Below are 26,889 nucleotides of genomic sequence, written 5' to 3' on the forward strand. Positions count from 1 at the left end.
GACAATCTCACTACAATGCCTCTGTAGCTGGTTTCCTGAGGCACAGTTTTGACAGGAGGTGGTACCTTTTAGTACCTACCTGTATGCCTTTGTGGCTACTAACTGCAGAGCACAAGTGCAAGGTTGGAACAATCAGGTGATTAATGTTTGGTGAGGTCCGAAATCTAAAATGACCACTCACCAGAGGTGGGAGGCCACCAGCCTTCAAGGAGGCAAACCTATTCTCCATGTGCTTGGGACCAGCAGCACAGCAACAAGAAGGAGAGTCTACTTATACCATATAGTTCAACAGAAGCTTGCACCTGTGCAACAGACAAGAATCTAGGGTCAACCAGACAATGCCACAGAGTAACAGCAGTTGAGTGTTTGTCTCCAGAGGACCCCTTGATTGGCAGGTGCTTGGCACCTCATCCCTGCACAAAAACAAGTAAAGCGTTCTTGTACTGGGATAAATATATTGTTTTGGCACTGTGCTGCCACCTTCACGCAGGATACATATGCACCACGTGCATCATGTCATTGAGTTTCCCCTTCCACACAAGGAGGTCCCTGGGAAATGTGTCTAGGAACCTCACCAGTAGAAATTGTGCCCTGGACTGGGAGCTGTGGAAGCGACCCCGTATTTGTAGTAAATCTTGGGAATCATGCAACATAATGTCTCCTGTGGGGTTGCTGCACAATTACTCTGCATTAAAACCAAGGGGTTCACAAAGAAACTAACAAATAGCAGCACAACAGCAGCAGTCATGCACCAGATGTAAAAGAACAGAAGTTAAGCAGGTTAGCAGCTTCACGCGGCTGGTAAATGGCTATGGAGTCAATCCAGAGCTCTGCAGCATAAGCTTACGCAAGCCAATGGGAGAAAGAAAAAAGGAAAGACATTTAGGGTATAAAGGCCACGAAGGAAGCAGGTTTTGATTACAGCGTTGGGATTAGCTGGGGGAGTTTACATACAAGGAAGAGGGCAGTGCAGTGTTCACGGTGCACGGGCGTACACATTTTATAGAAAGTAAAAGTCTGAATTAACAGGTTTTGAGGCATTTCACAATCTAGTTGCAGGTGGCGCAGTAACAAGTGACTAGGTTATCCTGCTTTAGGTTTAAACATATAATAAGTGATAAAACACCACCAAAAGAGAAACAGTCCTCAACAGAGTAAAAATATAAAACACTGGCAAACTTCACAGCGACAACCTTGAACATTGTTCAAAGATGGAAAGTGAGAGAGACTGAGTTTAACTTATATGAGACATCTGCTATGGGGACACTTGGTTATTAATGTCCACACACAAAAGCAGCACAACCTTAAGGTAGTCAGACAAAGCGTTCTGAAAGCAGTGGCGAGCACCCTTGAAGCATCAAATGTCAGGTGCCTTAGAATGCAGGGCTACACATTAATCTGGTGCAATTAAAATTTTTCAGAGGTTTCAAAAGGTACTATATGCTTTTAACCAGGTTGATCACACTCCAATATCATAAAACTCAGTAAGGAGTAGATGAATGACCCCTCATTGTATCCAGGCATTTTTATTAAAACATTTGAATATAGCACTTTTACATTTTTAATCCATTAGTAGTCCTGTAAACCTAACAGAATCTTGACAGAGTGAATGTGACAGGGAACAAGATGTGAGTTTGTGAAACACATACTTCCTAAAAATAAAACAATGTAACAAAAGCCCATTGGGCACACTGCCAACAGAAACACAATACATATCCTGCATTACTACGTCTTTAAATATGTGCCTTAACAATAACTGCAAAGAAAAGCATTTTGTAAACACTGAAAAACAGTTGTCTATTTTATGTGGTGAGCCAGTAGAATAATCAATGAATTCAAAAGGTTTGCAAAACTTTGAAAACAATGAAAAAAGGCTGAAATCCACGAAAAACAGTGAAAACCGGGCAGCATAAAAATGCTGTAAGAACGGAAAGAGCCATGAGTAGGGCTTGCATCGAAACAAAACACTGCAGGCTAACAGCCTTAGGAGACTAACCAGAACAAACTCTGTACTACAGCAGCAGTAAATGCTCATATACCACATCACGATGGCCTTGGTAATTTCAGTAGTGTGTAATTTATGGTAGATACCATTTTGGTGCACACCAGCATAAAGATAAGTATAGAGTACATGCTGACAACCTTACAAGGATCTGACTGGAATACATATTTCTTCATGATGCAGGAAAAGTCCATGGGGCTGAAACGGAATTGGACAGGACAGGAGGCGTGCAGAAAAGGTGAACACATCAAGACAGGGCCCTTCGGAGTGGGGTGGGGTGGTGAGGTTACTTGATTTAAGACACAAAGGGCGTGGATGCAGGCAACTAACCATGAGCATCTGGCAGGGTGAAATCAAGTAATACTGTATGGCACTCTGAAGCTTAGCAAGAAACAAAAAAGAAGGAATTTGAGAAATTATTTAACAAACAAAAAATCTCACATAGCTGAAAGACATCAAATGCAGCTTGTACACAGTGACCCTGAAGCTCTGAGTGCCTGAGAACCTCACAAACGTCTGCGGATCCTTCTTGGACAAGCCTCTCACAGCGAAGCGTTTGCCTCTGAACCATCTTCCCGAGACTGATAACTCAACAAATGAGAACGAGGATTGTCTTCCATCGAAAAAGATACGTAAACTCATCTAGGTTGGTTTTGTTCACTGAATTCAGCATCTAAATCAAGTCTCACAAAAAGGCTTCGCCTCTGGTAGCTTGCTCAATGTACACAAAGCTCATGTAAATTGTATTCCCTTTCGAGGTCTATGTGGACTAATTTTCATGCACAACCAAGTATTTAAATGACCTTCATTTATTTGGTTATCAAAATTTAGAATGGATTCTTCCTACAGGTTCCAGGGCCTGCATCTGACGCCCTGCCTATGGGAATCAAATTTATCTAAAAATAAACTTAAGGTAGAAAAAAAAATACAAAGAAAACCAAAAACCTAAATTTACCAAAACTTAGGCCTGCTTCACTTCAACCCGTGCCCCAAATTAGCATCCAATGCCCTGTCTAAACAAGCATCAGATAACAAATATGATTATTTCAAATGTACTGACACAAATGCAGGAAAAAAGCTTTTGCATACAAAAACTGCACATTACTTAATATTTTGAACTGGCCGTTTGTAACTTCCAAACTAATTGCATAATGATTTATAAAGCGATAAAGGCAAACAGGTTTTAAGGTCGTTCAGGGACACATTAAAAGACCACCAGCCACTCGTGGAACAAAAAACTTTAGTATTAACTACCTGACCTCCAAACCACCACATCTGTTGTGTTTAAGGGAGCAGGTTGGTTTTAGTGCAGTGCTTGGAACCAGCTCTGGACAAACGAACCCATTATGCGTTAATCTGTGATTTACTTCCCACCAAGTACCTCTCATAGTTCAGCAGCACAAAACCAGATTCCAGCCCAGGTGAACAGCCGGGAAGTCCTAAATCAGGCACCTGGTGAACCACTGTTTCAACACAATCCACGTTAGTAAGGTTCCTCAGGACAGTAACAATGGATATGGAGTTCAAAATCCAGCCAAGACTGGGGATTCAAGCCCAGGTGGCTGACAGTCCCATCTTTCAATGAAAAAAAAGCACAATGGAGTTGGATTCCCATAATTTACCATGCTACAGATTTGCAAAACCGTTACCAAGTCCTAGGAAATATGAACATTTCATGGAATTCAACTATGGAAAGTTATTTGGCAAAGAGAAGCAAACGGTCTTTCGTAATTTAATGAAATGAAAATATATAACAGTAGAACAGAGCCAGGCTGGCACTGTGCTCCAAGTAAATTATAAAAGGACATTCCATCCACATTTTACACCAGCATCTAAAACACAAATGATACGTAAATTACAATGATGAATTGTGAGAGGGCTGCCAAGCAGAATGCCAAGGGGTTGTCCCCATACCCGTCCAAGGCCTGCAGCTCTGTCCATTAAGAGGTATCTGTACCACTGCACCAGCAATGGGCACACAAACAACTGCATCAGATCTAGAATTTAATGTTGGAAAGGGTCAATCTCAGCCTGGATTGCTGTTGAGGCTGAGTTACGCAGTCGGTCGATAGGAAGAGGTGGTTCACAAGCATGCAGTAGGTGGCATGGAAATGAAGCCTGCAGAGATGGAGCCACACACAACCTTCTTAGGTGAGTTCACCAGTGTGAAACACACGTGATCACGAGGCACAATGACAAAATATTGCATTTGGAAGGAACATTTTGAACAGAAGATAACAATTAAAGTGAATCCATTAATTTATTATGGCACTAAACATGGCTGTGGGACTGTTGGACACCTGTTTAGGAATAAATCGTTCTAAGAATCATTTACACGTCATGTCTTATAAAAGAGGCACTGACAAAGCCAATAGGTCTCAGCTAAGCAATTGGCTGTGTGGAGAAACCCATTTTACTGCAAGGCCCAAAGAAAGAGCAGAACATACAGATTTCTCCTGCGGAAAGAGAGATAGGCCAGAAAAGTTTCACTATAATCATGTACAGTTGTGTGCACGTATATGACCTGGCCATACAGTTCACTTCGTAAGTACCTATAACGTGCATCCTAGGAGGCCAGGACATGTACAGACTCCAGGGTGGGTTTAAGACACCAGGAATACTTGAGGTTCAACAACCCAAGCCTTAATACACTAGCATCCTCTTCAATTCAGTGGATAGTTAGGACTCCTATGAAGAGCCAAAAGTTGAAACTAGCAACTTAAGAGGAAAAATATATATAAAAATATTTTAGATATCAACATGACTGCGTACATACGTACGTTGACGTCACTGGCAGCCAATAAGAGATCTACAGTTTGCTTAAACTTGGCTCCAGCCTGTGTAGAAAGAAACCAAACAGCAGCTTGAAATAAACCCTGGACTTGTGAAAGCAACTAAACCTGTCCATAGCTCGTGTTTGCCCAAAAAATAAGCACGGACTAACGAAAAGAAACCATCCAAGCTAATCCTGCTGCAGTGCTTTTCAACAATCACATTTTCTTCAAAACAAAAACAACTTAAATTCTGAAGGAATTTGAAGCTAGATAGCTGTAATGTCCCAGTTACAGAAAAACAGAGACCGAGAGGAACCGCAGCAGTGTGGACAGAACATTAATACAAATCAAACATTCCTCGGCAGCCAGGATGAGAACATGAACCAACGAGCCGTCAGTGGCTGCTGGGAACAGAGGCCCGCAGGAGTATCAGGGCAGGTGCGGCGAGAACAGCTCGTCCCTTGAAAACTGGCCAATCGTAACCCAAGCGCCCTTACAGGGTTCAAAATAACAGCTCCAAAACCAGAGACCTCAGTTCATTGAAACAAATGTTCTCGAAAAAAATACTGATTAACTATCACCTCTTCCCGCACCTCCACTAAAAGCCACTTCTAAATAGAAGGCAGAAATGACCAGAGCGAACGTGCTACCTGGACCCAACAAAGCACTTACGACGCTGTACAGCAGAAATATATTGAAAAAACACCCTCACAATCATGGTGAACTGGCCAAACAAAGAAGTGCATTAAACGTGTATTCTTGGACACGTCCATGTGATTATGAGGAAAACAATGATCACATTCACAGCAGCGTTGCAGTCATGTAAATTCAAGCAAATTGTGTTACTGGCAGGCAGATGTAGATGGAATTTTATTTTTGTATTGGAAGCATTCTCTCAGGGTACATTTCAAATGTGTGCCCTAACTACAGTGGAAGAGTGGCCAGGCATCCCTCAATATGTGAGCATTACATGCCCCACATGAGTAGGAGGGTCAGGCAGGAGGGGACGAGTGAGGATTAAAAAAAAAAAAATTAAAAACGTACCTCTTCCGGTCACCGCCGCCTTGCTCCCCTGCTTTTCTGCCCTTCTTCTGATGCCCCACAATTCACAGGGACACCAGCACAGGCTCCCCAGCAATCCTGGCGCTGGTTTCATGCTAAAACAAGCATGAAAGCAGCATCAGGATTGGTCTAAGATGCCCGGACAGCCGCTCAAAATACTGCGCTGGGGTCTGTGCAGTTTCTCCAGCCATGCTGTTCAACACAGCCAGATTGGAGAAACCTAAGTGAGCATGTGTGTTTGGTCGGCCTAAGACAACTGGGTAAACACACATGCACACTTATGTACTCTCTCCTCCTCCCCCTGCCTTCTCCCCCTCCTGTGGCCCAGTCTCGTCCCTCCCTTTACATGCTGCTGTCTGAGCCAGGAGCTGAAAGATAAAATGATAAAGAAATATTGTTTTATTTTTCAGCTCCTGGCTTAGCCAGGAGGGCGACGCTCCTTCACAATTGTGAAGGAGCTGTCCCTGTAAGCTTGGTTTTGAGATAATAAGGCTATGCCTTGCTAATGTGACAGGAATAATGTATCACAGTTTTCTTCTTAGACCATGAAACAAAGTGTCAGACAAAACTCGTGAGGTAGCACCTTGGACGTCACCAGTCCTGTGACAACAAAGGACTTCAAAATCTTTACAAGCAACTTGATTTTTCTAAATTTGGGTTTATCCTGAGCATATGGCAATGCTGGACAGGGATGCCATTTTACATTTCACAGTAAGGAATGTGCTAACCAGTCATGTACATCTAACAGTCCTATTAAAAGTGTTTATAAAATTTACAGGATGCACCTCGTCACAGTTCATAATGCTGTGTACCCCGCCAGTGGGGTTGTGCACCTCCAAATATGTGGTTGCTAGTGCCGCGTGAAGTTAGCAGGCAAACACTATGCAAAAAAAAAAAAGATTAAATTCAGATTACCAATATCATTACTTTACCTAAACAGCTTCTTAGAGACATTCTGAACTGCACTTAAAGCCTGAATCCAGCACAGCTCACATCCTTCATATTTAAGTAGTGGGTTAATATTCTAAATTATCTTGAGTCCTTTCATGTTTGGCTTTAGTGCATGACAGTACGTTTAGGTGGAGGGTGGAAATTGTGCATTAAAACATGCCTTCAGGATAGAGATATAGGTAGTCTGTTTTGGAATCGGTGTTAATGTAATTGTTTTGCACTCTGCTTCCACAGGCTACTGCTCAACAACAGCCAAGTAAACCAACTACTGCTGTAACATTGTGTAACTTGGTAAGTAGTACTTAGCTCTGTAAACATGTGCAAATCAGATGCTAAATTTCTGGGCAGGGTGTACATATGCCTACTCTTCAACAATTGAGGACTTCTGCCCGACACTGGTGCTTATCTGCAAAAACTTTGGCTTGTATCTTTGGTTCTCAACAAATATTAAAACACAGAGGAACACCTGTATGTAAAATCATGGGGCATAATCTATTCAAAGACACGTATAATGCCAGTAACTGACTTACTGATGGCAGAAAACCTGCAACCGATTAAGGGTGCAACCAATTCTACTCTGATTTGTGTTCATATGTAGCAAATCTGCTGTTTCTAGTAGAACCAGATGGCAGAAAAACTTCAAGAGTATAAGTGAATAGTTAAGTCTTCTTCCAGCCATGGTAAGTATCCCAATCAAAATTTCTATCTTTTGAAAAGTCAGACTTACAACACAAAACAAGTGCAGTAAGTAACCAACTCAATAGTACTTATTTTATAGACTGAGGAAGAACATGAGACTGAGCTGAGACTGGATGTTTAAAAAAGTAATCAACATCTAATATACATATATGCATAAATTGAGGGGGAAAAAAATATATTGACCAACTTCTCATTTCAGGGTCTAAGATTTTGAATAAACCGCAGACCTTAACTCTGCTACAACCTGATACTCAGAGCCTATCCAAAGGACTAAACAGACCCAGGAGACCGCCTACCACCTGTACCCATACCCTGTTAATCGCATTGGTCCAACTCCTTCATACCGTACAATGTATTCAGAGGAACCTCACACGCTATGCTCCCATATAGCGAGGTAGTGCATTTGATAATATAGTAATATAATTACCAATTTGCCACTAAACCAGTCTGTCACCATGGTTGAAAGACAACTATTTTGACCATTTCTCCAGTTAAGCTGAGGAGATATAAAGGGTAACAGTTGAGCCCCTGAAGAAGAGGACTAACCTGGTACATTGCTTGGTCCTTCCATCACGCCGCCTGCTGTAGAATCCGACATCTGTGCATTGCTCTCGTCAAACTCACATTTGAAGATGCAGAGCAAACAGGATATCCTGTAATCTAGTCGTACATTCAAGATGAACTGCAATTTCACATCAAATAGAGACAAAGCAGAGATAGATATTACGTAACTCTTATCTGCTCAAAATCCCACTAAGACATTGTCAGCCAACCTCACCGTATGTACCCAGCATGTAACCCCATGTGAGAGATGGAAATGAGGGGTTGTCAGGTGCATAACTCTACTCTGGAGACAGAAGTTGAAGAACTATAGCACAGTAGACAAATGAGTTTTTCTCGGACTACGCCAGTTGGTGGTAACACTCTACTCTCCATAGAACATGCAAATCCAAGGATCACATCCCCAAATATTGGCTTCTCATTCAGACCCCACAATGGCAAAGGTGCTTCAGCAGCATAAATTGTGAACAAAAAAACTCTTAGACGCAAGGACTTTAAAAACACAACAGATTGTTATCTTTGTCCACATCAGGAAGGCTACTAGATCACAATAATTATATGAAGCGTATGGCACGTCAGAGGAAAACAGCCTCCCATTTCATCGTTTCATATTTTTTCAACTAGGTGTTAGTTTGTCTGCACTTTGATACTCAAAATGTTTTTTCTTATCGCATAACATACTCAGCCACCCTTTTATGACCTCTTTGCACTATACCAGGTGTCTCCAACCAGTCAATCGTGAGCTCCAAGTAGCTCCAAGACACCATAAGGTAGTACAGGGTCACATTTTCCTTTTAAAGTTATGGGAAGGCTGCGTTTATTTTACTTTATAAGCACCAGGTGGCAGCTAGAAAGGCCTGATAATGAAGTGCTCAGTCAGATTTAAGACCCAGGCTGGGGCATAGAGATGGCAAATGGAGGTATTAATTCTTATACAAGTCCTTGTCCACTCAATATTGGAGCATGATAACAAGGTGACAAGCTCTTGAGACTGTGTGCCCAGAGCGGTACTGTTACCTGAGGACATTTATGGCAGCATGTCCAGCAATCCCAGAAAAATTCTCTACTGATCACGGAATAATCCGGAAAGATTTGTCTAGAGATATAGTAATGGCTGCACCAGCTTTGGTAATTATTTCTGACGAACTCGGAAATCAGCGTAAAACTGTACTACATTGACCAAGATGCAATGGGGTAGTGGTGCTGAGATGTGAGCCTGTGTGCTCCTACCCACCTTTCTTGCTCCCAGTGGTTAGTGGACACTGTGCCATATTTATAACTGAAAAATGCTGCCATTATTTTAAGGAGGAGTAATTTAAAGTGCAGAAAAATGTTCCATATTATGAACATTTTTGCAGATTATTTTTCTGCATTTAAAATTTCTCAGATTCTTAAAAAAATTCTGTTTGAGTCATTCATGTAATGATGTCACATATGGTGAAAGTTATTTCCTATGTCACATGTACTTATGACATGCTCTCAGTCACACATACATGTTCGGAGATCCCCAAAGACCATGCTCTCACTGACACATGGTAGCCCTGCCATAGTACACCCTTAGTCAAAATATTCATTTCAAATCGTAGTATCTGGCTCTATGGACATTAGGCTTAAAGTCAATGAACCTGGGAGTGAGGGTGTCTGGTAACAATGCTCAAGTTTGCTTGGCCTTCAGACCATAGAAATAATTAAAATATATCAGACTGGTGTTTTGAAGCTCACACATTGATCAGAAACTTGCCACCCCATCCTATGTTTAGAACCCTACTGAAGCCACCTGAGCACCATCAAAGTACCCGCAAAATGTAGCGATCCCTGAACATCTCCCACTGAATTTAAGAGATTTCTTTGGCAATTGGTATTCGAAATCAGGGACAGAAGACGTTCAAAGACAATTCATTGGGCGGGGAAGCCACAAGCCTATCAAGTTCTAGGCCCTCAAATACCTGCAGTATCTCTATGATCTTTAGTTTTGTGTCCATCACCAAAATGTCCTCTTTCTCCGGCTGACTTTGTTGCTTGATGACACCCTCCGGGACTGCCAAGGGGGTCAGAGGTAGAAAACCCCCTCCTCGGAGAACCACCTGCGTCATCAGCTCACCCACTCCATGAATCGATCTCATGACATTGCTTCCAGCTTTAACACCAACCATACCATGGAAGAAAAAAAAATATCAATGTATACCACACTTAATATCTCAATTGTCTTACATTAAACCCAAGACAAACGGACAACTCAATATAAGGCAGCGACACTCTGACCCCTTCCCATTCAGAAATGTGCCTCCAAAAACAGTCAAAACTAAGATATAGTTCACTTATTAGCCAGAGGAATCTAGGGTTGTACAGAACATTGATACCACATAGAAATACAGAAGTGAGAATTGGGTGTACAAGGAAAACCAAACAACATCAATCTATAGGTTGCGGAGGGTACGTAAAATTACAAGAAAAGTCAATCTTAGTTATGTATTTTAACCTTAATGTTGAACCTTTCTTTGGGAACAATATGCAGTCACTGGAACATAAAGCTGAATTTTCTGGGCAAAGTTTCACATGCTCATCTCTATTCTAAACTATAGATATATACGATGTCAGACACAATATTCAATCTAATTTTAATCCTGACACCAAATCTACAATCCAAGAACAATTACTGCATATATTCAATGCACCACCCTTAATTTCAATTGTCAGATGTGTAGGTTCTATTACCCTGGGCATAACCATCAAAAAACCTAATGTTTTCCTAATAAAAAAAAAACTTTGAAATTTCTACATCCTCCTGGGTGCTACGTAGCTTGCTGTATTTGTTTGACACTGATGGTATTTGGGACTTGTATTCAAAATAGAGATTCAGTCCTACGAACTATGGAATTGAACTAACTTGAATGACAATATAGATGCATGATTAATGTCTTGAAAATGTTCAGTCAATGAAACACTGGTTGAAGGCCGATTTTTTATTAAAGAAATAATGTAGTTTAAATAACTTAAAAAACATAGATGTAGTGCATGTTCTTCCTGACTAGTATGGACCACAATAGTGAAGAACAGGATTGATGGATCAGATGTGTATTGGAGAAAGACTGATTTGAAGTCATCACAGTGTTTTCTCCTTACATAGAAAGATCTAATTGTAATCCTGTACAGTACATTGAATACAGGTGAATCAAAAATACACACTGAGACCACATCACATAGAAAACCAAAGATTAAAAAATGCTTCTTAGTTGTGCCTTAATGTGTTTGACATTTACGTAGGATCTGTTTTTCCGTGACAGGTCCTGGTTTTGGGGGCCTGGTTTTGTTCACTAAATTTTCAAGTTCCTCCTTTTAGAATTTCTGCATTGGCGTCTGATCTATTTTTGTAAATTGGGAACCACGCGCGGGTCTGCCTGTAATATTCAAAATGCACTCCTATAAGATGCTACCACAGCCCTAACTAATGCACTGCTAGAATGACCATTCAACTGTAGAGGAGTGACCAAGGAAGCACAACGCCTTCAAAATTTGCTTTACGGCCGTGTCATTTAACTGTTGTTCCCAGTAAATTGCATTGGTGCTCAAGATGTGCGCTTCCACAGTAACACGGCTAAAGCAGCTTCCTAATCATGACCACTGATTGAAAGGAAACCTCTCCAGAATCAAAAGGTCTGAAAAACAGGCTTAGCTAAATAATTAGGCGTTTCTTTTATGATAATGCTTTTGATATTTCAACATTTTTGGGACACGCGTGTATCAATATTATCCTCGTGAAGAGCACAGCACTAACTACAATGCAGGAAAGTGCACTGAAATTACTGTCGGTGAGTTAGTTAAAGGTGAATGTGGAACAAAGTCTGGTTTCTAGGACTTTCTGGCTGTCCGATGTTGGGTGCCAGATACTCCTTTTAGTGACTAATGTAACAAACACTTGTACACGTGCAAACCCCGTGAATATAAAAGGTGTTATGTGCAAAGTACTGAATTCATTGTCAGAGTAACATAAGCCTTTCACACTTACAAAATAAATTTGGCGATCCCTTTCCTAAGTGCAATAAGGTGGCATGTACACCACTTTCTACTCCTCCTCCTGAGTGCAATGGTACGTATCAATCATTTGCAACCACTAATGTTATTGACACATAAAAGGAGGTGGTAAATGAGCTGCAAGGGTCGCCTTAAAATACATTCACCTTTGTGAATCATATTGGGGCACCTTGAATAGGAGGAAAGTTGGGGGGTGGGACGCATTTGAACAGATGCCTGCTACTCTAACGCATTCCCAAACGGAAACCTTGATAGGCAGATTGTTCATCACTCAAACATCACTTTTTTGTATACTTTAGTGAGTCGCCCTAAGTGGGACGGGTATGCCCACATGTGCATCCCATGGACACTGTCACTGGAACCCAGCTGTACCTGGCTGATGAGCTCATAACTAGGATGAAACCAGTTCTGAGTTGTTTGTTTTCCAGTTCAGACTAGACTTTCATCTGGAGCAGGGTCAAGGCTGATTTGCATATAACTGAGTCCACAATGAGGTGACATGTAGTGCAAAAGAATGGACAGGGATGCAACTCTGAATAATTACCAGTGGGTGAGATTAATTCTAGCATTCTATCCATCACTTTGTTACATACTTCAACTGAAAGACACAACAGCTTCCTTAGATGCAGCTGTGGTACCTCCCATGTGAACAACTACTCTAGTAAACCAACAAATACTGGATCTCCTCTCAGGACCCAATTACCGGTTCTCATTTTGTGCAGGACCACCTCCAAGCAGAATATCCTCATCCTGAACCGACTCTGCGCAAAGGCATCTTGGCAAGACAGTGCCCTGTGATCTACCAGCCATAATACCACCTCTGAGAGACGTCCCAGCTGTAGTTCTTGAGGTGGGCAAGGACAGGCAAGTCAGATGTTTTTGCAGGGCCATGGTGAAAATTATAGACTGTGAAAACCCCTTCAATGGAAGTGTTAAAATCTTATTCAACAGCTGATCACCCCGGAAGACTATTGAACAAACATTCCTTCAGTAAATTCCCATTGAGTTGAGTTAAGAGTACCACTCTACACATTATCTGCTCCAGTGTCTCAGTCAGGAGGCCCCTCTGCCCACACAGCAGGACATTTCTCACCTTTGCTCTCTTCTCCTTTGGCCATCTTGCTGATGGGGAAAGCTGCTGCCACATGCACACAGTCAAGGATTGCAAGAAGAATTTTGGTCAACCTCAGGAGATCGCTGAAGTTGTAGAATCCAAAGTAGATGAGATTCCGGGCTAAGTTCACAACCTAGAGGGACAGAAATAAAACGAATTTGCCTACATTAAAAAAGTTGTTGAATAACTGATTAATCTTTAATATGTGAATTTTAACTTATTACGAATAAAACCATCAAATGTTAGTCGTGTCTTCCAGCACCCGTAATTGTATTTTCCGCCTTACAAACACGACTTGTTTTACCAACAAGTTTCATTCTGTAAACCAAACTACATTTGGTGCTCACGAAGAACCAATAATGGCTGCGTCTTCATATCAGACTTCGAGATGGCATTTAATTCCACAGCTTGACATTGGCGTCACAGGTTCAGGACTATGCTTAGTTTCTAACACACACGCTACCCGTCAGTGGTCCTTATTAGACCAAGAAGCAATAGGAATCCCCCATCACCTTAACATCGTTCAGGCCAGACCCCTAAGATCCACCACATAGGCTCCGAGACCTGCATGTAAAACATTCACCTGATGGGTCTGGCTGATAAATCGTGTATATGGTTTGCAACATTCTCCACTTTCAGCAGGGGGCAGCAAAATATCACATATCTAGTATATGAGCGGTTCCACACAGTATTGTAGATTAATGCTACATTCGCACAACATACCAAGTCGTCTTGAACGCCCATTTGCTAGCATGAACAAGCAAGGTCTGCTTTGTTCATATTTTAAGAGGTCAATATATGAATCTTCAGTTCATTCTGCCAGCCGACGCGTACAGCATGCAATAAATAAAATTGTATGTGGGGGGGTTACAAGCTGCATATATTCAGGTTCTTACGTTTAGCAAAAATAAAATGTGGAATGGTCGTTAATGTCGAATTTTCTATGACTGTTTTAGTTACAATGTATCTAATAACTTTAATCGGCTACATCGCATTCATCCGTTGTTGGGGGTTTCCCCCCACTACGTTGACAGTCGTGGCTTTGAATTCGTGGCATATGAACTATTTATGGCTAAAATGGATTTCTGAGCCTTTATGGGGCCAGAGTCCAGGGGGAGAGACAGCACGGCAGCTTTTCAAACTCGAGATACGAGAAAACATCTGTGTTGGACCAGTTGCACAGTCCTCCAGCCAGAAACGGGTGAAGTTGATGGATCCCGTTCGGAGCATTTCCTGCCAAAGGGCCGCTCTGCACGGGAAAAACAGTTCAGCGGACACCATGATTTTAGGACCCAGAGCTCTTTCCAGGCCCTCCGCTCCCCCAGATGTGGGCAGCGGACCTTTAGTTTCTAAGCAGCTGGGCTGTGGGATACGTGTATGATCGCTACCGCCACCAGGAACTCACTAAAACCTGGCTATAACCGAGGCTTTACGTGGACCGGGTCCCTCCGGGTCTCAAACCTGGCAGGAAATATAAACTGATCTTGAAATGAAACCTCTGGTTCCGTATTCATGTCTTTAACTTTACAGTCCAACGCCGATCGATGTCTAAACAATGACTGAAAAACGTTAAGCTAATCCAGGTCAGCAATGTAGCTCCTGTTTACATTACACACACTTCTTAAGAGTGTTTGCTTTTTTCCAGGATGATCAGTTTCTGTAGTTTTTTCGAGCATTATAATACTCGTGTATAATGCAAACGGTGAAACAAGTTTCCTCTGTGTCAGTGGTCTTCAAACCTTTTAATGTTGCGTACCCCCATGAGGGAAAAAAAAAAAAGATCACCCCCCCACCGAATTTTTGAAAATGATTCTATTAAATTGGCAAGGTTTAAATGTGTCTAGACTCATTTAGACGTCGCAGTTACGTCCTGTTACGGTATTAAAAATGGAATCAAATACATGATGCCAAACATACAATTCTAGTCAGGCATCCTTACTAACGTGTAAAAGTACTCGCCGTGTGATTATAAAAAGGTGGGTTTTGAAGAGTGTTTGAAGCCCCCTCCCTTTTCACACATACTCCCAGCTTGGATATAAATGACAAACCATTTTAGTGATGCTCCATTATGTGGTGTTGCTCATTGTTTTCAGCTTAAAACAAAGCCCTGTTTATTAGCATAATGCTTCTTTTGGCCAGAGCCTGGCAGCCCTCTGGGATCACTGAAGGCCCATTAATGGTGCCCGTCCCCCACACCTGTTCAAGGTGATTGGGTGAGTCCAAGTTGTGGGTGGGTGTTTATAATGGGCCACGACAGTTGTGCAGTGCAGGCTGAAGGCGGTGAGAGTTCCTCAGTGCCCTTCAGTGGGTCATAAAAGAGCATATGACACATGCTCATCTGTGGCCTCTCCGCAGCCCGCACCTGTCAACTGAAATAGTGAGAGTGACCAGATTCTGAAAACCAAAAACCGGGACCGGACAGACATAAAAGTAGGACTAAAGCCTTCCGCCTTACTTCTATATCTGGCCTGTCTTTTTTGCATAGCCTTGTAAAAGTGAGTTCGCGGGCTATAGGGTTGGGAATCTTGTAAATGCATGCATATATACACACACACAGTTACAAGTTCATATGTGTATGCGTACACACATACTTACAAGACTATGTTAACATTAGCAATGGCAGGACCTGCGCCCCTTGCTCACTCCTTCCGACTCAGTCTTTCTGCTGGGACCAGGCACCTGCTGTGCTGCCTGGCAGAAACTGATACATTACTTAAATACAGTGGTTCCCAAACTGTGCGCCGCGGCTCCCTGGTGCGCCCTCAAAACTAGCCAGGGGCGCCGCACACAGTCTGGAAACCACTCGGAGGTGCTTTGAATCGGCAGCTTTTCATCGTGGTATTGGAAACAAAACCCCCTGCATTAATTATTGTGACCAGCGGAGGGCGCCAAAGTACCATTAATAATATCCCTATGACCAAAGAACAAAAATAGTTTCCAATAAATTGCTTTCAGCAACCTGAAGGAGAGAATAAAGAAGACAAACTGTAAATAGTGTAGGTACAGGTACAGGCTGGGATTACGTTCCCCCACCCGCCAAAAAAAAGTAACATAATGGGGAGCCGTGGCCAACACGGCCAATAGGTCAAAGGAGCCGGGGATCGAAAAAGTTTGGGAACCACTGCTTAAATAGTTTGAGCCTTTAGCAACACTTGTACAAAGGAATGCATAACTTCAATTCTGCTTTGCAGGATGACCTGACCTTTCTCTCTAAAAAAAAAAAAAAAAAAAAAGAGGATATGTATTTAAAATTAGCGAAAGCATCGGGACAACGGGAAAATCCCCTGAAAACCGGGACTGTCCTGGGAAATGCGGGACGTCTGGTCACCCTAAATTACGATCCATGCCGAAGTGAAGGCGGTCTCCACCTGGTGAAATACAGGTATGAAAAAGTAGAAGAAAAAACAGTGCTTACTCGTGAGGGGGTGTGCTGTGTCTGCAGGCAGCGGTGCAATGGAGGGGAAGTACTCGCAGGGGTGAAGAGAGCTGAAGTGGAGTGAGATGAGGGCTGAGATATGCAGATGGAGGATTTCAAGAAGGCGTGGGGAGAAAAGAGCATTAAGTGTCTGAGAGACTGCAGAGGAAAGTGGTGTAACCACAAGAGCAGGGGTGACAGACACTCCCAAGAACAGACACCCAAATGAATATTAACCCTTTCACAGACTAAATTCATGCTCGTATTTTCAGACCGGAACCATATTTAATTCTAATTATACACAATAAAATCACTGGTGTTACTTAGCAGATCCTTCTAACAAGCACTCGTAAAGCATATACATTCGGGTTGTTTTGGGTGCGTGTGTTACTGTGAGATATGCCTGGATGCAACCAGAAAGCTCACAGAGGCACCAGCATGCTGATCGGGTAGACTATGGGAAGCACAGGAGTTTTGTTTAGATGTATTATATTACCCTTAATGCCCTGCCCTTAATCAGTCATGCTCCTGTAAGGGATTCCTAGTTATGAGCAGTGCTTTAAATGGGCAGGTGCTGTCCAGTACAGAGTATCGTCACTTTAATTTAGAATTGAGAGAACCTGCACTTCTCAGCATTGCTGCAATACATTCAATGGGAGATACCAGCACTTCAAGAGCAAACAGGTACTCAAGAGTAAGTACATGCACTTTGACATTTCCATTTAAAGCACTGGTTATGAGTTATAGACCACGCACTTTTAAGAGACAACCCACTTTTTTAATCCCACTCAATCTGCAGGAATAGTCCCACATCTAGGGTAGGCAGGTTCAGGAAGGAATCCAGCCCGGTGCAGTCTGGCAGGGGATAGGTAGGCCCCATACAGGTAAGACGTTTGTATTATCCTTAGGCGGGAGGACATAGTAACAATGTGTGGCATTAGCGCGTCTCGCCAGTTTTCTTCTTCTAGCTGGCCCAGCCACCAATCCCATCTGTGTCTGATATGGTTCAGATTGCCTGGGGCATTACTGATCAACATTTTATATATTTAGGATATTCCCCCTTTCCCCAGCGGCCCCATAAGTTTGGCTTCCAGTGGACTGTATTCAGGAGGGGATCCATGTTTGATACATGTGTATGTAGTGTGTGACTAAGTTGGAGATATTTGTAGAATTAGGTGTGGGATATTTGGTGGATCACTTGTAGGTCTGAGAATGAACACATGTGCTCCCTTCCACACACCGAGGGGAGAAAATCCCAGCAGATCCCATGTGTCACAGCCCTCTAGTATTGCTGATTCACGAAGCCAGGTGCCTCTCTATAGGGGGTTGTCAGAAGATTCAGCCATTGAGTGACACGCAAGATTGCTCTCCACACCGAAAAGACCATCTGGTCCCAGACGCCATGGTACTGGGAATCGGAGAGCCGTAAAGTATGCCTAGTACCTGAGGGAAACTAAGGCGAGAGATCACGATGATACGTTGGGTCTGACCACCCCCCACTGAACCGGCCATTAAGGACAAGGAGTTGAGTTGCCAGGTAATAAAGATATAGGTTGGTCAGACACAACCCACCATCATACTGGCCTCTGACAGTGGGGTATTTCCAACCTGTCTCTAGTACCCCCCCCAGAGAAAGGATATTATGGCCCTGTCAGAAGTACGAATTCACAGACGTGTCAGAGTCGATATAATCTGGAAGATGTATAGAAATCTTGGGAGGATCATCATCTTAATGAGACCTATGCAAAAAATCACATTCAGTAGGAGGGACCGCCATCTCAACACGTCTGAGTTGGCTCTTCGAGTCATCAGTTGGCAATTTAAGGAGCAGGTCATCTCGGGGAAGAGCGCCACCCATATACTCAGATTTTTAAAGCTCTGCCTCCGAATAGATACCTCCTCTTGCCAGTCAAAGCAGCCTCTCGACTGTCAGGGGGACCAAAATGGATTTAGAGGGGTTCATTCGGAGACCTGAGGCCTCTTCAAACCATCATAGGAGGTGGAGACTGCGCAGGCCTGAGGTGGCAGGGCCTGCCAAATAAAGGACTTCATCCGCATATAATGCTATACGTTGTTCATGGTCTGTGTCCCATTTCCATCCTTTAAAAAGACAATCTCCAGGGCAAAGAGAAGAAGGGAGAGGGGGAAGTCCTGATGGGTTCCCTAGCAAATGGAAAATGAGCCAGAAAGGATACCATTAACCTGGACACGGGTCGTGGGGTTAACAGAGTGCTTGGACTAACCTGCAGAACCTGGGACTCATTCCGGCTTGGCTTAGAACTCCAGTCCACCAAGTCAAATGTCTTGTCAAAATCAACAAATAGTAGCGCTAGACCTGAAGACAGGCAAGACCGGTGGGCCAGGCCATCTAGAGTCGACATATGCAGTGTCGTGTTCCTCGATTAGCCATAAACCCACATTGTCTCGATGTATTAAAAGAGAGCACTCTCAAGGCAAGTACCTACATGCCATATAGTATTTGGCTGGGAAGCCATCAGGGCCTGGAGTTTTTCCAGAGGCGATCCCCAGTGCTACTTCTTCACATGTGATAGTCTTGTCTAGGGCATCTTTCTCTGGGGGAATCAAATGAGGGAGGGATATCTCTTCAAGAAATTGAGTCAAGTATTGGGGTTCAACAGCAGGGGACAACGCATAGAGTAACTGATAGCATATAGCAAATGTTTCAGCTAACTTGGGGAGTGCGGTCATCTATCTACCTTCTGTATCCACAACTACGGCCAGGATACGGGGTAGTTGTTGATGGGAAACCAACCAATAAAGAAGCGTCCCATTCTTGTCCCTCCAGCCATATACTCAGGTCATTGAGGCTCACCAGAGATCCTTTGCTGCTTCCCTCAAGCAGACGCACATTTCCTCCCACAGAAGTGTCAATTGGCAAAAGGCCGTTTTGGAGGGTTGGGTTAAGTATTAAGGCCTGTTTGAGGCGAAGAGCTCAGGCCTCCAATTGTACAATTTGTTCCATATGTGTCCGCTCCTGAGAGCGTATAACATTTTTGACAAGACCCCATATCACTGTCTTACTGGCAGCCCAGAGGACTACCAGAGATGAGATTGAGCCATCATTTGTGTCAAAGTATGCATGAAGTTTGGTCTGCAGAAATCGTGTGCAAGGTTTATCATGTAAGTGTCAGGCATTGAGTCGCCAGATGGGGTGTATCTCCACCCTAGTAGATCCCAGAGTTAGAAGAATCGGGGAGTGGTCAGATATACCTCTTGGGAGAATTTGTATATGAGAAAGGGTGCCACAGGTGCCAGATCCTCCACACATCACAAAGTCCTGAGGATCTCAAACAGTCAGAGCTGACATGACGCCCCACATCAGGATGCAGAAGGGGGGCCCAACATGTCTTTTACAGTGTCTGGGATCACATTGAAATCTCCTATAAGTGTCAATCCCTGGGGTAAGGTCAAAATGATCCAGGAGAGTTCCCTTAAAAAATGTTGTTGGGCCGCCAGAGGGGAATATGCACTTACCACACTGATTGTATTCCCCTCCAGTGTACCCGTCAATGACACAAATCGCATCCTGTCCATCTCTCTACCTGATACACCACCACAGGAAAGGTGCGTTTCAGGAGAATCACAAACCCTCTAGATCCCAGAGTAAACCCTGCATGATAGATCCTTTTGTGTCCTCACCAAGCCAGAAAGGAGCATCGCTCTCCCGAAAGGGGAGTTTCTTGGAGGAGAACGACCTCTGAATGGTGGCGGCAAGCACAGCTGTGTTTCACTTTATCTAGGAGACCATTAACATTCCATGATAGTACCCATATGGGACCCATCCTTTAGTCTCCCAAATTAATGTTTCATCTCTGGGGGAGAGGTCCATCTCCCAGTGCTGCCCCTTCTGTATGTGTCATGTCTATATAACCGTCTGGAGTAGCAAGGAGCCAGCATCTAGCGTCTTTCCCTTGTGGGTGTGTGCATGGATGTATTAAAAGTGCAACAAAGAGGTAATGAATCAGTACAAAAAGCGATTAAAATGTTAACTCCCCGTCCCCCAACTTGCTAGCATTTCTCCCCCCCCCCAACTCCTTCCCCATACTTCCAGAGAAGCATCTGTCACCCCTATATAGAATAACCTCTGTAAAAATCATAACATAAATGAATGGGACGTTGGCTGACCACTCCATATTTTAAGATCCCATTGCACAGATTCGCCCCAACTTCGGGAATAATCCTACTCTATTTCAAGGCGCCCAGAGTCTGGGCATAGGAAGCATGTCAAATTATGGGACTCCAGGATAGATTAGTGTCACTACTCAAGTTTATCCTATCAGGGGAGAGCTTCTCCACAGGTGTCTCCGACGCAGAGCTCCGAGCCCTGCAGTCATTACTCCACTCTTGGCCGGGGAACCGCCATGGGACCTGAATGGCGGAGACCCGCATGGGTCCAGGCAGGCTGACCCGCGCCTCTGAGAGCTGGTGTGTTTCTTTTTGCTCTTGGCCCTGTCTCAGTTCCGATGTGTGTGCCAAAAGGGTTGACGCCTGGGATTTGAGGTTTTTCACCTCATCTTCAACATCCAATATTCTCTGCCAGCCCGGGACCGTCACCCCATTCAGAGACCTTGCTCCCGGTGGGGTCTCACACTGCTAAGCCAGGCCCGGTCATTGCTCAGTGCAGTATGATCCCAGGCGCAGCACTCACAGGGCTCCTTAAGTGCTCAGCAGCTCACTGCCGATGCTTGCTTCACATCTCAGTGTCTGCCGTTATGTCCCTCTGCCAGGCCAGTCCCACCACATTCCGGGCCCTTCCCCCACACACTGGGCCCGTATCTTCAGCTGTAGACCCAGCAATTAGGGGATATGGCCACTGGGGGTGGGGGGAGCTCACTGCTGCACTTCCAGGTTCTTTTAGTGCGCAGTGTGTATGCCCCAAGCGCTCGTTTCACTCCCCAGTGACCTTTGCACCTGCAATTCAGACCCTCTGGGCCACTCCGATAGTGGCCGCCATCTTGTCAGGCTGCAAGCCGGGGAGCAGCCGCCCGTGAGCAGCCACAGTTCTTCCACCACTTCAAGTTGGACAGCTACGGTCCTGGATTCTGAGGGGGCCAGGGATGCCCAAAAGGTCCCCTTATCAGGGCATGAATCAAGGTGGATAACGGAGGCCACACCGATTTTTACCACAAGAAAATAAGTTTCTATCTCAAATGGTTCAGAATCTAATAAGACGCTGCAATAAGTGTTGGGATGCAGTGGCATGCCTATGCAAATGTTAACTGGTCACTTTTAGTTGCTGACTGATGTATTTAGTTGTTAAACTTAACACTAGGTCAAACGTTTGCCCAGATGGTGAAAACATGTAAAAACAAGCATTGGCTGGTGGTGAAGGTAGTGGTGGCAAGGTAGGGGTGGTATGGTGGTGTTTAGGCTCGTGGTGATTAGGGTCATGTTGTGGTGAGGGAAGGGTAGTGTTTATGGTGCTGGTGGTAAGCTGCTGGTTTAAGTAGACAGGCTAGGGCTGTGATAGGGTGGTGGCAGGTTTGTGGTGATAGTGGTTGTAGGGTGCGGGTGGTGTTTGCGTGTGGTGTGCCTACATCTGTGGGTATGTTTTTATGTTTATGTTCATCCAACTCCCCTAATAGAATCCCAGCAATTTTTTTGAAAAGTCTGTATGAAATATCCTTTTAAAAAGGCAAAAGGAAATATTGGAAAAAGGCACTTTAAGGGACCGAATAATTTGCAAACAATGTAATTACCTTGTATAATTTGAACGAGACAAGAAGCGTAGATGTGCCTTACAGAAGAATGAGTAATAAAGAAACCAGCTCTACTGAGGGTCCTGCTCTTAGCCACCTTAGTAACGTCAAGGAGTGCTCATCTCCTATGTCATATTTTCCCTATGCCAGCCCAGCCCCCAGCATCCATCAGCAGCACTGTGGGACTTGTAGGTTTGACTGTACCTAGTCACTGATAAAATCTACATTTGAGAAGAAAAATGGCTGCTTATTAAAAAGGCAGTTCTGTCTCAAGAGTCCACATGTTATGTACCCACTTGGAAGCTACAGGCAGGGGCACATGAAGGTCTCGGAGGTTGTGAAATCATGCCTATGGGTTAGGGTTTGTTGTGAGTATGTGGGTTATTTGGGGCTGTGACAGATGCCACCTGGGAGCAGTCACCATAAACATTCTTCTGTCTTACACAAAGACAACATTGTATGCAGGCTTGGTTGCCACAAACCGCACATGCTTGTTTTATGTAAAACAGGATTAGACTTTTCGTACAAAATACATGCACAGAAGGGTGAATGGGGCATGAAACAATGCAAGTGGGTTGTCTGGGGAGGGTAGAGTGGAAGACTGCCAGCAAACATGCACTGTTATGGAGTGCTACAAAAACTAATAGCAGGTACCTCTGAAAGTGCACAAGAGGTGGAAGGACAATGGGTGTTACAAGGAAGCAGTACTTGGGCAATGATCCAGGGGGAGGGACAAACACATGAAGATGAAATTAAGCCAGCACCCGCTCTCCAAAGAGAATCAAAAAATGAGTGATGAAGCCAACTAGTGGTAAGCAAGAGGCAGGACCTAAGCCCCTTGTAAGTAAACAAAGTGGCTCGACAAAGAATTGCTTTGGCTCCCCCTAGCACAAATACTTGATTTGAAATAGCTTCCAGATCCAGTTTAATATGTGAAATATTTCAGGAGATGGGAAGTCTGAAGACATTAGAATAGGCTATGTGTGCATGTTCTTGGTATTTTCTGCAATTGTAGATTCTGAATGAGTGTGTGGGGTTCCACCCCACACACTGTTGACCACTAGTTGATCTATTACCTATTTGCGTGCTATCTACAAATAGTGCAGTCAATTGTTACCAAAAGATGCTTCCAAACCTACAGTTGCTTTATGTTTACTCCTTTAACTATTAGGAGAAAGGAGAAAATCATAGTGCACATGCTGCTAGACAGAAGAGGTAGAGGAGGAAAGTCTCACTCATCAGGAGCAACAAGGGCAAGCAGGGATTATGGGAGTCTTAGCAACACCTTCAATGAGAGACTGGCCCATATGTTACTGGTGTTGAGACCTCTTCAGAATCACAATCATGGAGGCTCTGAGGCACAATTCGATTTGTTGCATCCAGTCTTGTGAATTATCCAGGCATTTGTGCTTTCCTGTTGGTCACCTAATTGCTGCATGTTCATCAGTATACAAATAAAATCCTATGATTTAGGACATGGTAATCTGAGCTAGTAGTTCAAGAAACATTCAAAGAGTCTCAGTGCAGGGGCAGAGCTTTGAGCTCTTCACGGGGGATAATGATTTTGTTGAGAAGTAAATATTTAACTAATGTACTACATAAACCAACTAATTAATCTGCTGCCTGCTCTAGTATGAGTCAAGGCAGCTGAAGCATACCTTATGGGTCACAGAGGTCCATGTGGAGTCTAAAAATTGTCTCACATGTATAACTCACTGACAGCGAAATAATTATCTTCTGAAGATGTACAGGGAATACTATCTTAAGCAATATGCTCCACTTTTCTGGTACATGAAAATTATTTTTAGAAATGGTAGTTGAGACAAAGCTATACATTCATCTCCTTAAAGAAAGGTAATAACTTTGTGAATACTTTTTGCTTGTTTGGCAAAAGGAGATAGTGAATTGGCAATGTTTCCAATCAATTAATAAGCAAAACAGCTTCTTGTCCCACTGTCAAAAGAAGGGACTGTTACACTGTTCAGAGGCCCTGAATTAAAGATAAGTGATTCACGGGCCTATGCATCAACCAGGCCACATTCTTGATTTTTAATTTCTGGTACAACCAATCTTGTTTCTAGTGGCCGGATTTTACCACTGGTTTAGAGTGACCACTTTGAATTTCACATAGCAAGTGATTATAGATTAGGAGGAAATATTGAAACTAAAGCAGGTGCAAAGGTGACGATGATGGACTTAACTTCTGTTGCAGTAATTTTTCGGAGCTATTTGCAAAAGTTTATCAGAGGCCGTGGGTACTTCCAGTGATGCTGCATGTAACAAACAGCAACTATAGATTTGCACTGTACTGGATGTGGTCTAGCTATTCTACCTTTCCCAGTTAAGCTTATGGAAAAGAAAAGACCACCATTGTTCTTGAAACTAACACCATTCTGGGCAATGCTCAGCCCAGGTCACAGTATGAAATATGCTCTAATATATATCATGGATGACCTTCAAATTGTAGATGACCTTGGTAAAACATCTTCTCTAATTTTACCAGCCTTGTTGACTGCTTTTGATAAGATGTAACATGATAGACTGACAGAACGACTTATTGAAATTGGTATTTCTGCTTTGAACTGGATCAAATCCAGTCTGCATTCTTGTGTCCAAGCTAATAACTTGCCATTATCAGGCACTGTTTGCAGCTGTGCTAACAGGAGTCCCCGGGGATCCTTTCTCAGTCCTACTCTCGCCAACATTAATGTGCACCCTTTGATTAAACTCAAGACATTCTTTTGGGTTTCTGATTTGAGTTGTGCACATGACGCTGTCTCACTGGCCAGTTTATCTCCGAGGCCTATAGCTAATTTTCAGGAATGTGCACTTGCAGTAGCACATTGGCTGACAACTACTTAAAGTTCAATTCAGATAAAACTGAGGTCCTTCTGACCCCTCATAAGTCCTCAACAGTGCCTTTCAATTTAGTTTTGACCTCCTAACTTGGGTCCTGCACTTGTACGAGTTGTACACAGCCTAGGAGTTTACTCCGACTAAACTCTTGCTCACTGCTCAGCATGATCAGCATGATCATTTTCAGCATCCTGCTTCGCCCTCATGAGATTGCTCTGGAGAATTTTGCCTTCTTTACCATCTCACACAACATCTCTGGTAATCCAAGCAACCATTTTGAGCCGCATGAATTATTTTAGCTGTTCGTGGGTGCTTCTCCTGGCATAATAGCTTTGCTCGAGGTCATTCACAATGCAGCAGCAAAGTCTGGCCTTCAAAAACAACAAAATTCCTTTTCATCAGCTGCTTTGGATACTCTGCTTTGGCTACCAATTCAAAAAAGAACTATGCTCAAATCTGTTTGACATGCAGATGGTTGCATTCACACGGTTCCTGCTATTTATCAGACAGATATCATTATGTCGGATACTGACTTTAGGACTGGCTCATGGTCTTCAGTAAATGCCCAGGTTTTATCAAGTCTTCTGGGGAGGCCAGGCTTTCTATGTCCAAGCCACTAAGTTGTGGAACTACTGTCCATCTGGGCCTCATCATCCTTACGTTCCTTCTGGAAAGAACTGAGTACCTGGATGTACACTTTGCAACTCCACATTCAACCATTGTCTTAGTAACAGGACACCTTTAACAGTTTGCTTTACATTACGTGGCTGCCTAGAAATGAAAGTAAGCATTTTTTATCTCAATCAGGCACAGAGTCCGCCTGCAATTTCTTGTAGAGCCATTCGAAATTTAGGCATACCATACTTCGTCATAATATATGCCTACTACCCAAAGACGTCCATCCTTTCTTTGAAATTAGTGTAAGCAGGGTAGATCTAATAATAGGTCTTTTTTTGCTCAATTTTGATGAAGCGCGTGTTACAGTGAGATACTTCAATAGTCAGTGTTTCAGACAGTGGTGCTATGGTTGGCACTGGAAATTTGTACAATAACCATAACCTTATCTTTGCAGTACCTACACGTGAGAGATAATTCAACATATATGCAGGAAAATTATCTTCTTTGCCACCCCACTTCAGCCCTCCATACTCATGTCCATTGTCAGGCATAATGTCAAGGAATAGTTTGTGCAGTCTCTCCATGCTGAGCATTTCTTCCAAAGTAGTCTATTTGCGAATTACATGCATTGCCGTATTATCACTTGTGATGTCTCACATTGCTAGCAGTTATCATGCCAAGGCGGTCTGTCTTTGTGTGATTCTCCAGCCCACAGATGTCCTCAGTCCAAACATACTCTGCAGCTTCCAGCCAGTCTAACTATGAATTTATGAATTTTGTCACCTCCAATTTATTTTACATTTTTGTGACCATGTAAGTAGCAATTGCTTTGTTTATGTGCTAACAACTACATAATGAAGTTTATCAGCTTAAAAATAGTCTGCAAGAATTACTTGTTTGTTGCAAAACAGCGTGTTTTACACATCTAAATAGGAAGAAAAGGTGACCTGAGGTAAGAATGGAGGTAAACGAAGACGCTCTTCTACCGATCTCTGCATAGTATGCATTGATACTAGGATCATCAAAAAACAAAACGTATGCACCTAGTTAATTCTGCATAACACTTAATGAAGAACTTTAGATTG

At 43.2% G+C, this 26,889-nt stretch overlaps 1 protein-coding gene across 5 annotated transcripts in view; it reads right to left on the reverse strand.

Moving 5' to 3' along the window:
* Positions 1-26,889, reverse strand: part of ITPR1 (inositol 1,4,5-trisphosphate receptor type 1) — a 1,104,774-nt gene that overhangs the window by 526,319 nt on the left and 551,566 nt on the right. For all 5 annotated transcript variants that reach the window (XM_069206352.1, XM_069206351.1, XM_069206348.1 and 2 more), the window contains exons 22-24: positions 13,175-13,328; positions 9,996-10,186; positions 8,035-8,170 (exon numbers count right to left, since the gene is read on the reverse strand). In XM_069206352.1, coding sequence (XP_069062453.1) covers positions 8,035-8,170; positions 9,996-10,186; positions 13,175-13,328 — 481 coding nt within the window. The remainder of the gene's footprint in view (positions 1-8,034; positions 8,171-9,995; positions 10,187-13,174; positions 13,329-26,889) is intronic.

This window comes from Pleurodeles waltl, chromosome 9 (assembly GCF_031143425.1).
Source record: "Pleurodeles waltl isolate 20211129_DDA chromosome 9, aPleWal1.hap1.20221129, whole genome shotgun sequence".
Taxonomy (NCBI): domain Eukaryota; kingdom Metazoa; phylum Chordata; class Amphibia; order Caudata; family Salamandridae; genus Pleurodeles; species Pleurodeles waltl.